This window comes from Panthera pardus, unplaced genomic scaffold, assembly GCF_024362965.1.
Source record: "Panthera pardus isolate Hobbes unplaced genomic scaffold, ASM2436296v1 HiC_scaffold_12, whole genome shotgun sequence".
Taxonomy (NCBI): Eukaryota; Metazoa; Chordata; class Mammalia; order Carnivora; family Felidae; genus Panthera; species Panthera pardus.
Genome location: NW_026526677.1, coordinates 99,435,295 through 99,451,969, shown reverse-complemented (window position 1 = coordinate 99,451,969; position 16,675 = coordinate 99,435,295). Strand labels below are relative to the sequence as shown.

The following is a 16,675-nucleotide window of genomic DNA, read 5'->3' as shown; positions in this document are numbered from 1 at the left end:
GCACCCCCGCCCAGACTGCCCGGGCTGGCTTTAACGCGATCGCGCTGGGCGGCCTTGGAAACCGGGAGCGGAGGGCTGGGAAGCGGGGAAGGGACGCCAGAACCGCGTCCCCTCCCCGGGACAGCCCTGTGCCCCCCGCCCACTCCCCCACCCCCGCATCCTCCCCACCCGAGTGGGCGGGGAGCGCAGAGCTGCGGGCTCGGGGCTGAGGGCAGCGGCCCGCGCGAGCATCCGGAGGCGCGGCCTCGGGGGGAGGGGGGCGGGGCGTCTCGGGGCCCCGCCCCTCTGACGCAGCCTGGCGGAGTGCGGGCGGGGCAGCCCGCCAGCCCCGAGCGCTCAGAGGCAGAGCCGCGGAGTCGCGGCTGGACGCGCGCAGCCCGGCTCCGGCCCCCGGAGGATGCGGCGCGCCCAGGATGCTGCCGCGCCTGGTAGTGCCGCTGGCGGTGCTCCTCAGCCTGCGCCTCTGCTCCGGCGCGCACGGTAAGGATCGCAGCCCGGCCCTCCCCTGCCCGCTCCGCGCTCGCCCGGCTGGGCTGTGTGCGTGTCCACACGCGACCCCCCGCCTTTCGTCGCCCCTACATTAAAGTTGTGCGCTCCACGGGGAACCCCGTCTGGCTGTCCCTCCGGGGAGAGGGGAGTCCATTGTCCAACACCCCCCCCCCCCCCGGAAGCTCCCTCATTCCGGCAAGCCTGAGTCTTAGGCTCCCCGTTGTGGAAGGGTAAGAGCATTAAATTGATGGGGGGTAAGGGGGTGGATAGAGAAGTCAGATAACACCCCCGCGCCCGGCTTATTGTCCATCCACTTCCAGGCCGATCAGAAATTTAGCCTTGGCCTTTTTTGTTGTTGTTCTCGGCCAGCTAAGACTGCTTCCCCCCCCCCCCCCCCCCCCCCCCCCCGGGGAATGACTTTGATTCCCCATCTGACTCCACCTTCCCTTAGAGGTCCACTTAACCTGTTTCTTCCCCGTGCCATGCCCTGGCTCATCCCAGCTCTTTCCCCTCACTATCACCTGTGGCTCCATCTGATCATCCCCTGCTTCTTCTTTAGCCCCTAATGTGCTCCCACTGCCACCTGCCTCCCCCTACCTCCTCCCACCCCTTAGCTCAGTCTTCTAACCCAGCCAGCTGTCCTGGAAAGTTTCTGCAGGGGAGGTGAGACGAGCCTGGAGAGAGAATGAAAGGGCAGCGAGGTGGCGGCAGGGAGAGCAGGGACTGAAACCGCGTCTACACCAAAATACAAAGTAAAACATGCAGTCAGCCGTTCACATGATCGAGAGCTGAGTCGGGGACACGCAGCCCAAACACCACAGAGACCCGCTGCATTTTTCACTTTCCATCCAATGTTCTGAAATCGAAACACAGCCTTGAGGATCAAAGACTTTGTAAGAAAGAAAGGGACAGGGGAAATATACTCTGTGCGAATGACAACTCTAGAAGAAGTATTACTACAGATGGTGAGAAACTAGAGAACAAAGGAAGCCTGGGAGAGTGGCTGGCAGACTGAGAGACATTAAGGGATCAAGGAGGAGAGAAGAGGGATTGACTGGGTATTGGCCTTGACCTACCTCATTGCACTTGAGTGGCAAGACTCTCAGCATAGGTGTATTTATTACATTCTTACAAACGAGAGGTCTGGTGAAGTTAAGTAATTTGCCCAAGTCACCCTGGCAAGTTCATTTGAGGCCTCCTGAAGTTGGAGTTTCCCCCTGGTGAATGGGAGGAGCAAAGGGCGGAAGATGGGAGTTCGGCTGTGGCGTTGAGTATCTCGCCGTGGAGCCAAGGGTGCTGGCTCTGGGTGGAAATGCCGTCAGCCCTGTGTAGAACCAAAACTGCTTCGTTCTGTCAGCCAGCCTAAAGCCCTTCTAGAAGCGGGGGAATGGGGCAAGCACTCAGCTTGGGACTGCCCAGGAGAGCTGTGAAGAGAAACAGATGCCAACAAGCAGGACATCTGTGTACCCCCAAGAACTGCAGAGAGGAGGCCTGGGGCTGGAGCCAGACCCATCTGGATTCACCCTGACCCTCACTCACTCCATTGGCCTTGGGCAAGTCACCTAACCTTTCCGTAAAATTGGAGTACTAGATGCCTACCCTGGAGGGCTGCTGGGATAATTAACTGACACAACATAGAAAAAGTACTTAGCAGAGTGCTCAGCTCAAAGGACTCGATAAATGGAGGCTGTAAGATTGATGGCCACCGTCAGCCTCGTTATCCCCGGGAGGCGGGCTCCACCAACTCTGATATCCACACTCTTTGCCCCAGGAACAGAACTTCCCAGCCCTCCATCTGTGTGGTTTGAAGCAGAATTTTTCTCCCATATCCTCCACTGGACTCCCATCCCGAATCAGTCAGAAGGCACCTACTATGAAGTGGAGCTTCTGAGGTATGGAAAGGGGAGATGGAGAAAGGAGAGAGGTGGGTGCGGGAGGGGGTGGAGCCATCCCCTGCAGTTTCCTGGCACGGGAAGATAAATCGGTCTTGTCATCGAAGTGACTCCAGGAAGGACCCTGGTGCATATCCATCAGTTGACGAGTACTGATTTGAGTCTCGTGCGTTGAGCAGTGCGCTGGGAGCTCTGGGGTGAAAAGGCCAAGGTGTTGCCTTTACCCTCAAGGTTTTTTCCATCTTACTGGAAAAACAGGAAGTGCATCCATAATATGGTCGGAAAACAAGTAAAAGCCCAAAGGACTGCAAATGTAGACGGGAGAAAGGAGAAATGAGGCCGTGTGGCAGTGGGTAGCAAGTCTTCCTGGAGGAAGGGGATGTCCGTTAGATGTTCCAATCTAAGAGAAATTGGTATGCGGTTCCAGAACCAAGAGAGAGATTCTTGCAGCTAGATGCCCTGGGCCAGAGAAAATGCCCTGAGGGCTGGACCATCGTTGAGCTCTCTCCCCGGGCCCCTTGCTTTCCTCTTAAAGGAGGTAGGTTTGAGCACAAATTTCCCTACTGATGCTCTGATCCGGATATCTCCCCAGGTATGGAAGAGACTCCTGGGAGTCCACCCCCAGCTGTAACCAGACCCTGGTGCTGTCCTGTGATCTCACTATTATGACCCTGGACCTGTACCACGACAGTAGCTACAAAGCCAGAGTCCGGGCAATGGCTGGAAACCGGTACTCCAACTGGACCAACACCAACACCCGCTTCTCCCTGGATGAAGGTGCTTTTCGAAACTCCCCTGGACCTGGAATATGGCTTTGGGGGTCCCTTCCTGCCAGAAACTCTAGTCTAGAACTCTACTCTGCTCCCATAGCTTGCCATCCAGCCAGGCTTCCTGGCCGGGCACCGCGTTGCCCAAACAACTAGTCAGGACTTTTGGGAAGATTTAGATGAAAGTAGCCAAGTTGTTCAAGATTTAAAAGGGAACTGGAGTTGTTTATCCTACAGAAGAGAAGTCTCGGGGCGAGTTGGAGCAGCTGAGTCACAAGGGCCAGACCTGTGTACTTATAGAGTTCTGGAAGAGGAAGTGAATCCATAAGCTCTCAGCATGGGGCAGCAAACAGTAGGCCGAATTAGATCTAGTCCTCACCTGCTTCAGGCTGAATTCCCAGGGGTCAGGGTGTGAGGCTTGGAGGCAGGGAGATGCTGATGAAGAGTTGGGGGTCTCTCTTTCTAGAGGTCAAAGGGTAAGCCCCAAACTTGATGGGATTCTTCTATTCTGCAAATTGGAACTGACCATACACTCTATGTGTGTGGTGAGCCCACTCTCCAGAATTCAGAGCCAGGACCAATGGTCTCTGAGGTCACTGGCTCCCAAATGCCGGCCCGCAGGCCAGTGTTCAGCTGGCTGCAGAAATATTACCCGGGTAGCGTGTTTAAAATAAATGTTTCCAGGGCCCAGTTTCAAAACTTGAGATTCACTGTGTCTTGAGTGGGCCTGGGGCATCTATATTTTTAATGTAGCCCCCAGGAAGTCCTGATGTTCTGCTGGGTTGCAAACCAGTGGCCCAGGTTTTAGGGCGGGTAACGCTGGACTCTAGAGGCCAAGCACGGGTGGGGCACCCAGGCCCTCCCCAGCCCGCCGGCCTCATGATTTTGCCTCCCCGCTCAGTGACTCTGATGGTTAGCGTGAAGCTAGAGGTGGACAACGGCATCATCCTCGGGCGGATCCAGCTCCCCAGGCCCAGGATCGCCCCTACGGGCGACACTTACGAAAGCATCTTCCAACACTTCCGAGAGTACGAGATTAAGCTGCGCAAGGTGCCGGGGAACTCTACGGTATGGACTTCCCCGGGGCCGCAGCCCCTGGGCTCCCTGGGCCTCCCTGTCACCCCGGGCCGGCAGGACCTTTTGTGCACCCGTGGGGGACTTTGCTGGCAGAGTGGAGGGCGGTCATGGGGCGGGGAAGGGAGTCGAGAAGCCCTCGGTTAAGATGCACCTGCCAGGTGGCAGGGAGGACCCTGCCTGCTAGCACCAGGCACCATGCCACACATCTGATAGCTGTTAGTTCCGACACCCTTGCAGGTGGATATTTTACTCCCTTTTGAAAGTGGGGAAATGAGGCTCCGAGAGGCTATGTGATTGCCCATGGACACCCCGTATGTGGGATGTCTGGAATCTGCCAGGAAAGAGGAGGCTCTTTCCACCATTTGATTCCAGCCCCTTCTAGAAAGGTCCTCAGTGTCCCGTAAAATGTTCCACTTCTCTTTTAGTACGAGATAAATCATGTTAATCACAGAGATCTTGGGCTGCATTGATGATAGCGGGTTTGTGATGTTTGAGAAAGGACACTGAAGAAAGGTCGGCCTGGAGCATCTCTGACGGCTCCCCAGCTCTCGGCTCCCGCAGCCCATGAGCCAGGGATATTTTGTTTATGGCTGTGTTGCTTTCGTTTCAGTTCATAAAGCAGAAGATAAACCGTGAAACCTTCAGCCTCTCACCTCCTGGAGAACTGGGAGAATTCTGTGTCAAGGTGAAGCCATCTGTGGCCTCCCGAGTGAACAGGGGGCTGTGGTCCAAGGAAGAGTGCATTGTGCTTACCCGACAGTGTGAGTCTGCGGCCAGGGCTGCTGTCCGGGCGGGGAGGGAGGCAGGAAGGGCCTCACACAACCAGAAAAGCATCGGTTGAGGGCTGCCGATGCCATGGGCGCTCCTCCCCACAGCCCTGTGGGTGAGCTCCTATTGTCCCCATTTTAGAGACGCGGGAACTGAGGCTCTGTGGGTATAAACAACTTTCTAGGACATGGTGGCAAAGCCAGGCCTCTTGCTTCTGCTTCCACTTGAGCACAGCCGTGCTTCCCAAGAACCCACCCCCACCCCAGCCTACCTCCGCCACCTATGGTCTTTCCCGTTTGTTACATTCCTCAGCCGTCCTTCCTTGGAGCTGGGCACAGAGGGCCTTCTAACCCTGCCTCCCCCTCCGAGGAAGCCGAACTGAGCTGCCCCCTGCCACAGCTGCTGAAGCCAGGCTCTCCGCAGGTGCTGTGTCCTTCACAGTCATCTTATGTGGGGAAACGGAGGCTCAGAGAGGCTGTGTAATTTGTCCATACCCTCACGGCTAGTGAGTGCTGGAGCTGGGACTTAGCCCAGGTCTGGCTGCTCCCAAAGCCTCCATTCTCACCCGCTGTACCACCCTGCCCCACCGTTCCACGTGCCGTAGCGTGAATCGAGCGCAAAGCCGGAAGCCGAGTCAGTGTGCCTAGTGAGGGAATCCTTCAGGACAGAGGTTGGAAGGCCAGGCAGGGATTCTCAAGAATCCAGAAACATCTAGCTGTATAGCCTAGAGGAAGCCTGGGGGATCACCTGGGCCCCGCACTCGGTGGCTCCCGGGAGCCACCCCTCCAACGTCCCACAACTGCCGGGCCACAAACACATCTCTCTGGGCCTACAGATTTCACCGTGACCAACCTCATCATCTTCTTCACCTTCGTCCTGCTGCTCTGCGGAGCCCTGGCCTACTGCCTGGCCCTCCAGCTGTACGTGCGACGCCAGAGGAAGCTGCCTACCGTCCTGGTGAGTCCCCAGGAGGGGCCACTATCCCATCCTCCCTAGCCGCACCAGGGCTCCAGGAGGCAGCGGGCTCCCCCCAGACGGTCCGTTCCCTCAGCCTTGACGTTATCAGCAGGCACCTTCCTCAGGGACCACGGGGACAGAGGCAAGGCTTACATGCAGAGCCCGGTGCTGAGAACATTATCTTCTAATAGCCCTGATAAGATCCATACTGAGTAGTCCCAACCCCCAAGGTGTTTTTGTTACTATTTACTATCATCGGCCATGGATCATCCCCTGTGCATTAGTACCTCTGAGGCAGGTATTATCCTCATTTTATCTTCCCCTATGGGGAGGCATAGAGGGACTGTTCCACGCACAGGGGTCACAGGGCCAGGAAGAGTCAGGCCGAAGCCCAGTCTTTCCCCCCACCTACCGGCTGGTGACGACGAGTGCTCTGGAAGAGGAAGAACTCAGGCCTAGAAGCACCCACCTAGTGCTGCCACCAGAGTGGCAGAGAGCAGAGCGGGTGGTAATGCCGAGGGGGTCATGGCCAGGGTCTCTGACCCTCTTCCAGAGCGTCTCGTGCAACGGCTGCACCTGTGCGAGTAAGCCAGCATCTCCAAACTGTCCCGCCCGTCCCGCCTGGGATTCAGGCTGCTCCAGAGCTTGCGGCCACATCCCCCCAGCCGCCATCACTGTGATAGCCGTGGGCTGTGCTGGGGAGGACCGGCCCCATCAGGGAGCCAGGGGCCCTAGGAAAGGCCACAGCTGGAAGGGTATCCCCCCACTCAGAAGGATCCCAGGATTTCTGGGAAAAATAAGAAGAGAGACACAGGTCCTCTGGAATGATTTTGAGTAAGAACTCCAGGAAGTGGGGAGGCAGGGAGAGAAGCGACTGCCTGCCCTACTTAGAGCCTTGTCCAGGAAGCAGAGGACCGTGTTCCTGTGCCCTGGGTACCTTAGGAGACTAAAAAGTTCTCCCTTGTGTCTAACTGAAGTATGTCACTCATGGCTCCTTCTCTGTACTCTGGGGAGATTCAGTTCTATAAACGTGTATACACTGGCCTGTTTAACACGTACTTGGAGCATATCCGATACGCAGGGCCTGGGGCTGGGATGGGGGAGGTTTAGAGGTGAGTGTCTCATGGCGGCTGCCCTTCGGGCTGGAGAACCGGAAAGCAGAGGGGTGGGGGAGGAGTGGTCCTGGTAACTGCAGCGGGGATTCCTAGCTGGGCATCAGGATGAGCGTCCAGGAAGAGATGAACAAACCGGCAGTGGCCCCTGGTCCCAAGGGGCTTGATCACAGCCTGTTGGGGCAGCGGACGTATATGTATTCTTTTCACTCTAATGCGACCCAGTGAAATCGACACAGATCCAAAATGCCAAAGGAGAAGACAAGCAACCTCTGGGGTTTTGCTCCTCTGTGACATCTGGATCACAGAATTGAGCTCTCCTTGAGAATTTTTGCCTCCTCAAGATAAAGGCAACCCAGTTCCCTTCATCAAATGATCACGGCCATTACGAACTCTACCAATAACTTCTGGCACCTTCTAGCACCTTCACACTCACTTGCTTAGTCCCACTCATTAGCTGTTTTGATCTGATCTTTGGACAAATGGGGATTTCAAATCAGGCCAGCAGAGTACAAATCCCAGGTTTGTTCTTTGCTGCTGTGACTTTGGGCATGTCATTTAACCACTCTGAGGTTCCATTTCCTCCTCTAGGAAATGGAGAAACAATACTTCCTTAGAGATGGGAGCATAAAATTCGATTCACCGAACATTCACCGAGTGCCTTCTATGTACCAGGCACGGTTCAAAGCATTCTCCATGCATTAACTGCAACATGACCAGACAGGTACTGTCCTTATTGCCATTTTACAGGCAAGACACGAAAGCACAGAGAGGACAAATAATTGAGCCAAGGTGACACGGCTGGCAAAGGCAGAGCTGGGATTTGGGCCATGGAGTCTGGTTCTAGAAACAGCTGTCCTTCATCGCCAACCTATAGGATAGCAATAGGAACTCAACCAGTAAGGGTTGCACTGGAGTCAAAACTTACAAAGGGAATTAGGGCAGATGTGCAACAGTGAGTCCGTCAGTCAGTCAGCAAACCTTATGAGTGCCCAGTGTGTGCCAGCTCAGCTTAAGCGCCAGGAACATTGTGGCAAACAAAACTAGGCAGGTCCTGCCCTCAAGGTGCTTGTATTCTGCTGGGTGTGGGGAGTTTGTATCGTGGGTCTTGGTAGGGGGCGGAAAATAAACTAAAAAATAATTCCAGGAACCAAGTACTAGAAAGAAGTAAACTAGGTTAATGCTGGGGCGCCTGGGTGGAGCCCTGGAGTCAGTCGGTCAAGAGTTTGACTCTTGGTTTCGACTCAGGTCATGATCTCACATTTCATGAGTTCGAACCCTGCATCAGGCTCCACACTATCAGTGTGGAGCCTGCTTGGGATTCTCTCTCTCCCTCTCTCTCTCTCTCTGCCCCTCCCCCTCTCGCTGTCTCTCAAAATGAATACACTTAAAATTTTTTTAAAAACTAGGTTAATGCAGAGACCGTGTGGAGCACTGCTCTAGCCAGGATGATCGGGAAGGCCTCTCTGGGGAGAGCTGAGCTGAGCTGAGACCTGAGTGTTAAGGAGGACACAGCCGTAGAAAGGGCTGAGAGAAGAGTGTTCCGACCACAGGGCATGGCATGTGCAAAGGCCCTGAGAGCACTGAGCTGATGCGTTCCAGGGCAGAAAGAACCCCAGTGTGACCCAGACAGAACAGCAAGGGGGAGAGGGGTTAAGGGACAGTTATTTAAACGTGAGTTACAGACTTACGGGCTATTTGTAGGTGGGTTACTATGTAACACATTCCCTATTTTGGGCCATCGTCAAAAAAAAGCTTGGCACTCACTTCTAGATGTATCCAAAGGAATCCGGCCTGTTCTCAGGTGTGGAAGCTGTGCTGAGGGAGCTGAGAACATTCTCCGCTCCCTGCAGGCTCCCATCCCACCTGCCTTTCCACCCGGGCTGTGAGCACACAGGCCTGAACCAAACTGAGAATTGCATTAAGAGGAAAGGTCGGTTCTGAAATGACGACAAAAAGCACAGGGACCCCTCGGTTACAGCGGAGCCTCCCTGGGCTCTCCTCCCGGACCCGGGGCCTCACCTGCAACGCTGGAGTGGGTTGCTGCAGGTGACCCTTGTTTTTCTCACTCTGCCCTCTCCCCTCCAGGTCTTCGGGAAGCCCCATCCGTTCAACTTGGTCCTCCAGCTCCCCTGCCCAGAGCCCCAGGACACCATCCATCCCCTTGACGAGGGGGCCTTCCCCAAAGTGTCCCCGGAGCTGAAGAACTCAGAACTGCACGGCAGCACGGACAGCGGCTTTGGCAGTGCGAAGTCATCCCTGCAGAATGAGGGGTCCCAGTTCCTCCTGCCGGTCCCCCCACCCCCAGGCGGCGGGGACTGTGGGAAAGGGGGCGCCCCGGGAGCCGGAGAGCAGCCGCAGCGGTGGCAGCAACAACAGCACAGACAGCGGGATCTGCTTGCAGGAGCCCAGCCCGAGTCCTGGCACCGGACCCCACTGGGAGCAGCGGGTGAGGAAGAGCAGCCAGGGCCAGGACGACAGCGGCCTCGGTCTAGCCCAAAACTCAGAAGGGCAGCCTGGGGATGTGCAGGGGGTCTCAGACTTGGGCCATGTCAATCCCCCAGGGCCTGAGGTGCCTGGGGAGGAAGACCCAGCCTCAGTGGCATTCCGGGGCTACCTAAAGCAAACCAGATGCACACAGGAGAGAGCAACCACGGCAGGCTGCCTGGAGGAAGAGCCCGCCTCGACAGATGGCCTCGGCCCCAAGTTCAGGACATGCCTGGATGCCGAGGCAGGCTGGCCCCCGCTGGCCCTGGCCAAGGGCTATTTGAAACAGGACCCAGGAACGACTCGCCCTGCATCAGGGACCCCAACCGGACAGTGGAGTCGGCCAACTGAGGAGTGGTCACTTCTGGGTTTGACCAGCTCCAGGGACCTAGGAGCATCTGACTGCAACTTGGCCCATGACCTGGCCCCTCTGGACTGTATGGCAGCCCCAGGTGGTCTCCTGGACCGCTTTGACTCAAACCTGGTCACTCTGCCTCTGATCTCCAGCCTGCACTCGAATGAGTGACTCAGGCTAAGGGGCTGCTTTTGATGTCAGCCGTGCCCTTCCTGGACCAGGAGGAGGGGCCGCAGGGGTCAGAAGTGACTCATGAGGCCAGTGTGAGCACTCTTCTGCAAGTTCCGGAGGTCCGGCCCTCGCCAGGCCCAGCAGGGCTGCCTGAGGTGCCCAGGGCAGAAAGAGGCTATCTCGTTATACTGTTGCAGGGTATCCAGATGGCACTGGCCGGTTATGCAGACAGGGCCCCAGAGACTCTGGCAGGACCAGGAAGGGCAGGGCGGAGATCTCCTCCCTTCTAGGGGCTCTTCCTATACTGTAAAAGAGTCTTTGCTCGGGGAAATCATAGGGTTTTCTGGAAATGTGGTGAGGCCAGCTATGGTGGTGAGGGCACCAAGCTGAAGTCGGTTCAGACCCAGCCCTCCCTCTCAGGCTAACCATGTGCCAGGGCCTCCAGCAGGATGCAGTGCTGGGAGGGTGGGAGCTTCAGAGCCTCCCTGCAGGGTCATTTCTAGAAGGAAACAGGAGGACCCGGAGATCAGGTGTGGTCTCTAGGATGGTCACACGGAGAATCTTCCAGACTGGCAGTCCTCCCACGTGGGGAGCTTGTCACAGAAGATCTTCAGATGAATCTGCCCTGGTCAGCCAGTCTACCAACCACCATTATGGAGCCACAAGGGGACGAAGCCCCCGTGTCCAAGCCACTCACTACCCCACCCTGTGGCCTCCACCATCTTGCTGACAGCACTGGAGAAGCCGTGGCTATTTGTACCGGTCACTGGTCGAAACTCAGCCCTCCAGGTTGTCGGTGGACTTGGGCACCAGCTCGCCTGCCCCAGAGGGTCCGGGTTGGGACCTGCACTTGGGTTTACTGCTAACATCCAGCTCCAGACCCGCAAGACATGTCACTGCTCTCTCGGGGTTCAGCTGTGTGCGCTGGGACCAGCCCCAGTTGGAATAAGGACTCAGTCTCCAGGGGGCCCCTCCCCGCTGGACGTTAACCAAGCTGGCCTCGGGGGTGACTCCGGCCCGGTGTGAGCCTGGGCTGGGAAGAAGCAGACCGTAGAACCCACGTCTGCAGAGAACCAGCTTCCTTCTCACGCTGAGGACTAACAGATTTAGCAAAAGTCCACGGTGTCGCGCTGAGAGAACCATCAGAGAACCTGGGCCCAGAAAGGGGGCGGCTGTGGGCCCTGCGTCCCCACACTCGGGGTTAAGATTCTGTCTTCAAAGCCAGTTTACAGTCTATGGGCAAGGAAGCTGGGAGGGGTGACAGGCCTGACAGCCGCCCCCGAAGAGTCGCCACTCGGCCCTACATCTTTCTGTGGCATTCCAAGAATAGACAAGCGGCTCAGAGAATCCAGCCAGAACCGCCCCTGCTCCCCCACCACACTCTACCAAGAGGTTCTCAGGTATCTGATGACTCCCTCTGCACACTGAAGCTTGAGGAGCTCCTCAGGGTTCCCTCGGAAGGTTTATTTATTTATCTTGTTCCCTTATTTATTGAAGAGAGAGCACCGTACCATGAAAGAATTCTGGGTATTTCAAGAACCCGGTTCTGACCCCCCTGGTTCCAGTTCTGACCCCACTGTGCGTAGCATTTCCTCATCTGTAAACTGAAGCGCCTCGGATTCCTCATCTGCAAATCTAGAAAACCATGCCTGATGCGTTTCATTCACAGGGACGTGAGTTTCCACCGAGGGGGTGGGTATGAACGGGTCTTAAAAGAAAAGCTCTGTATGTCAGCGGTGTATGTTTTTTTTATTTCAATAAATTGTCAGGACCACAGGAACCTGGTGAAACCAGTCAAATTTCTGATGACACGGTGGCTGGTGGGAGACTCAAGTTGTTGCTCATGGAGGTTGATAAGGAATAAAATGTGTGATGTCGCTTTAGCAGGGACGAAGACTTAGGCTCAAATGGGACACAGGTCTGAGTCCTCGTGCTAACATGACGTAATGGGTATGTAATGTAAGAGATCATGACACTGTATGTAAGTGAAAGAAACATTCCTTTGGAAAGCTGAAAAGGAAACGTAGAAGACAAAGGTTTTTTGTTTTTATTTGTTTGCTCTTTTTGAGAGAGCATGGGGGTGGGGGCAGGGGCAGAGAGAGGGGTCAGGGGATCCGAAGCGGGCTCTGCACGGATAGCAGAGAGCCCGACGCGGGGGCTCGAACTCAAAAACCATGAGATCATGACCTGAGCTGAAGTCAGACGCTCAACCGACTGAGCCACCCCGGTGCCCCCAAGGCAATGTTTTGAGTGTGGATTCTGACCGCTTGGAAAAGAGAGCAGACCTTCCTGGAGCCCCGCCACCTGACCCCCTCAACCTGGAGGTGTGACCCACGGGTGCTTCTCATAAGTGCGGAAGCCATCTGCATTTGATTCTGAAAGCAACCTTCTCTTTCCACGAAAAGCCACACGTGGGTTTGACTCTCTCCCCAGGCTCAGCCCGGCAGATGGAGCAAACTCAGGGTCAGGGCCAGGGTCTCTGGTGCACTTTGCCCTTTGTCACAGCCTGGATCCTCGAGGAGGTGAATGGGGACACCTCATCTCCTTTCCCCTGGGTTATCTCCAATGACGCTTCTCCCCAATCCACTCTGAGAAAAGCAGCCATTCTGGGGAAGTGCTGATCCTATCGTCTTCAGAGAACTTGACTAATACCATGCCATTTGGGACCTGTTCAGACTTCTGCCCCGGAGGCCTCCCTGTCCTATTCCTAAGAAGTGTGGATTTGGCCACTTACTCCTGGAAACGAATGCTGCAGATGGCTTCAGCCCCAAGGAAAAGGCCCCCGAGCCAAGGAAAAGGCCCCCGAGGCAGGCTGGGTGGAGAGCGGCAGAGAGGTGAATACACAGATTGAGAGAGTAAAAGGAACCAGCAACCGCGGACAGTTCGGCTGGAAGAGACCAAACCCAGAGCAGCTTGAAGAACGGAGTCCCAGGATGTGGGCTCGCCTGCTTCCCTTGTGACGCATGAGTGGGAGTTTGTGCTGGGTCCCCTCTGCTTTGAAGCCCCTCTCCGCCTGCCCAGCCCGGACAGCCAGGGCTCGTGGGGCAAACAGCGATCTTCCAACAGTCGGTGCCGAGATGCTCACAGGCTGCTCGGCAATTGGGATTCAAGTCCCCAACAGAAGGCCCTCTTTGTTCTTAAACTGAGTAATCTCCCTCAAGGGCTTTTCCAGGCTGAGGAATGTGTGATTCTGCGTTTCTGTGAGCTAACGGAACTTCCTCTTACCCAGGAGACGGGGGAAATGGACCCACGTTGACTGAACAGGAAATTCTATTGAACTGTTTTCCCAACTTTCTAAATAGCTGTGTCAAAGAATCTGCCTTGTCTTCCCCGAAGATCTCTACCCCTCCTCACCCCACCTGCAAGGCACACACTATCACAGAACACACACACGGTCACGGGGGTCGCGAGGGTGGTCATGGCCGCAGAGCCCACACTGACCCGCTGGGTGGAAACTGTAGGAACCCCACGTGGGAACGGCGGAGAGAAGGATGCCATGGGCCATGCCCAACCGGGACAGAGCACTTGTGACTGAGAGAGGGAGTGTTTCGGGCAGCTCGGGCAGATTTTCTGAAGCCCCAGCCTAGAGGACACCAGGTAGTAGGAGGCATGACTCATCCATTTCCTGTAGTGCTTCTGGGTTTCAGGGTTTCTTTTAAAGCAAATCCACAATTTAAAATTAAATGCATTTTTATTAACCATTCACAGCACCTTTCCTCACTAGCCGCTTCATCTTAGGTCCGCATGGCTCCCATAAATATTCGACAAGGGTGGGGGGGACCCGATAAACACTCTTGACAAGGAAGGGTTGGGTCAGTGTTTTAAAAAGATAACCCTGGCCAAAGCACATGGCATGAGTCAGAAGGGACAAGGCAGGATGTACTGAGACCTGGCCAGAAGCACTTATAGTCAGCATTTCATTTCTTCAAGAAGCATTTTTAAGCACCTACTATGTGCCGGATATGGTGCTCAGCCCTGGTCCGCAGTGAACAAAAGAGGTGCAGCTTCATGGAGGAAGCCATCTGGTTACGAAGATGAATATCAAGCTAACAGACTGACAGATACATCATTACAATCAGTGATAGGCGCCCTGAGAGGAACAAAGATGGAAAAAGGGATGGCGGAAGCAAGAGGAGGGGAAGGAAGAGGCAGCTGTCTTCTTTTGCTCAGGCTGCCATAGAAAAATACCACACCCGGGTTGGGGGACGGGCTGAATAACAGACATTTCTCATAGTTCTGGAGGCTGTAAGTTCAAGATCAAGGTGCCAGCCAATTTGGTTCTTGGCGAGGGCTCTCTTCCTGGCTTGTGGATGCCCCCTTCTCCTTTGTCCTCACTAAAGGAAGAGGGAGAAAGAGGGGAGGGGAGGTGGGGTGGGAGGGGAGGTGGGGTGGGAGGGGAGGGGAGGTGGGAGGGGAGGGGAGGTGGGAGGGGAGGGGAGGGGAAAGAGAGGGGGAGGAGAGGGGAAAGAGAGGGGGAGGAGAGGGGGAGGAGAGGGGGAGGAGAGGGGGAAGAGAGGGGGAGGAGAGGGAGTAGAGAGCGAGTGCGTGCTCCCATTAAGCGAGCTCTCTGGTCTCTCTTCCTCTTCTCGCAAAGACACTTATCCCACCATGGGGTCCTCCCCCTCATGACCTCATCTAACCCTAAAAGCCTCCCAGAGGCCCCACCTCCTAATACCATCACATTAGGAGTTAGGGCTTCAACACGTGAAACTGGAAGGGACACATTCAGTCCACCACAGGGTTCAATGACAATCCGATCCAATGACAATACTGAACAGGGACAGCAGGAATGGAGAGCAGGTGACCGATTCAAAAGGCATTCTGCGGAAGGAACTGGCAAGACTCAGTGGCAGGCTGCAGTGAAAGAGGCACTGATCCCAATCAAACATGGACGAGAAAAGCGAAATACGCACATGGGAAGGAGACATGGTGGGGGGGCGCAGTGGGGGGATGAGTTCTGGCGCCCTAGGACAAGTCACCCAAAGAAGTCCTCCGGCAGTTGGCAAGGCAGGCCTGGCAGTCGGTGAGGGCTCAGAGCTAGGGATTCAGATGTGATGGCCTTTGTGCTCATGCTGCCCCCACTGGATGGGAGAGCCCACACCTGGGTGTGGAACTGAGGACACAGATATGGTGATGGCCACACACTCCCCCCCCACCACCCCGCAGCCAACCTGCAGCTGAAACACTCACCTGTTGACCCCCCGCCTAGAGGAAAAGCAGGCTACCAGCCCTTTGCCCTTAGAGTGACAGGAGCCGTGTGTGTGCTCGGCACCCATCTCGTAGACCCCAGGGGAGCCTCATCAATGCCTCATCGTTGCTTAGACGAAGGTGCAGCTGAGAGTTTTTAGTAAATCAGCGGATCCGTAGAGCTGATAAGCTCTGGAGTGGACATGGGGGGGTAGGGGCCCGGAGCACACTGGTACAGGACTGCCAAACGCCTGGGTAGAGGGTGCACCCATATACCTCTACCTACACAGGGAAGGAAGGGTTGGTGGAGGTCAAGGCCTCATGATGGCTCTGGGGAGAAGAAAAGCATTCTTCAGGATCCCGGTCACCGTGACCCTGGTGGTATTTCTTGCCCTCCACCGCCTAACACTCCCATCTACCTATACCCAAGGGCAGTTTTCCAAAGTATCACCCACATCAGAATCACCCAAGTGTGCTTTTCCTAAGCTTCTTCCCAAGGCCCAGGGTTTATGGATGTGAATTCCCAGGGTCCAGCTTAGTAAACAGGTGACAGGTGTTGGGAGGTGCAGGTGACCCCCCCCCCATACACACTAAAATGTAAAGGCCACTGCTTTAAGGAATTTGATGATTGGATGTCTATTCTGTTAAACTCTACCCTTCCCCCCCACTGCCCCTAGATGGTGTCACCCAGACCATGCCTTCAAATGCCACCTGGAGGCCGAGGACTTCCAAATGTCCCAGCAGGACTTCTCTCCTGAACCCCACCTCCTCAGCAGCTCCATGGAGATGTCTGGCATGCACCTCAAAATTGTAATGTCCACAAAAGAAGGTCGGATTCCCTCACACGCTCAATCTTTCCCATCTTCCCCTCCTGAGTAACGATGCCACCATTCACCCAGTTGTTCAGGACAAAAACCAGGAGTCACTCCTTCACACTCCGTATCTAATCCATCGGTTAGGTCCGATCAGCCCTACCTTCCAGATATGTGGTCAGTCTAATCGCTGGTCCCCACCCCCACACTATCTTCCCGGTCCAATCCATTACCACGTCTCACCGGGACCACAGTTCATCCCCTCACCGTCCCTCTGCTCCCACGCCTGCTGCCTTAGCCTCCGACGGTGGGATTCGTACCACGTGCGTAGTCTAGTACGGCAGCCAGCATGATCCTTATAAAATACAACTGCCCTGTGGAAAGCCCTCCCCTTTGCTCTTGGGCCAAAGGAGAGGCAAAGTCCAAATGAGTTGGTATCTGCCAGCTCCCCGACGCCACCTCCTGCACTCTCTCTCTTGCCCATCCTGCTTTTAGCTAATCTCCATCTCAGGCCATTTATTCGAGTGTCTTCTCAAACACAGCCTCCTTGGGGAGGTCTCTGCTGAACCCCTATCCAAGTTTCCTCCCCATCTCCCTTCCA

The 16,675-nt window shown here is 55.6% G+C and overlaps 1 protein-coding gene across 1 annotated transcript; it reads left to right on the top strand.

Moving 5' to 3' along the window:
• The first annotated feature begins 325 nt into the window (after positions 1-325).
• IL10RA (interleukin 10 receptor subunit alpha) lies at positions 326-11,855 on the top strand. The gene is given in 8 exon segments (XM_019469024.2): positions 326-480; positions 2,261-2,381; positions 2,974-3,158; positions 4,050-4,216; positions 4,836-4,986; positions 5,829-5,950; positions 9,151-9,354; positions 9,356-11,855. Coding segments are annotated over 8 exon segments (1,737 nt in total). The 5' UTR covers positions 326-413; the 3' UTR covers positions 10,076-11,855.
• The last annotated feature ends 4,820 nt before the right edge of the window (positions 11,856-16,675 follow it).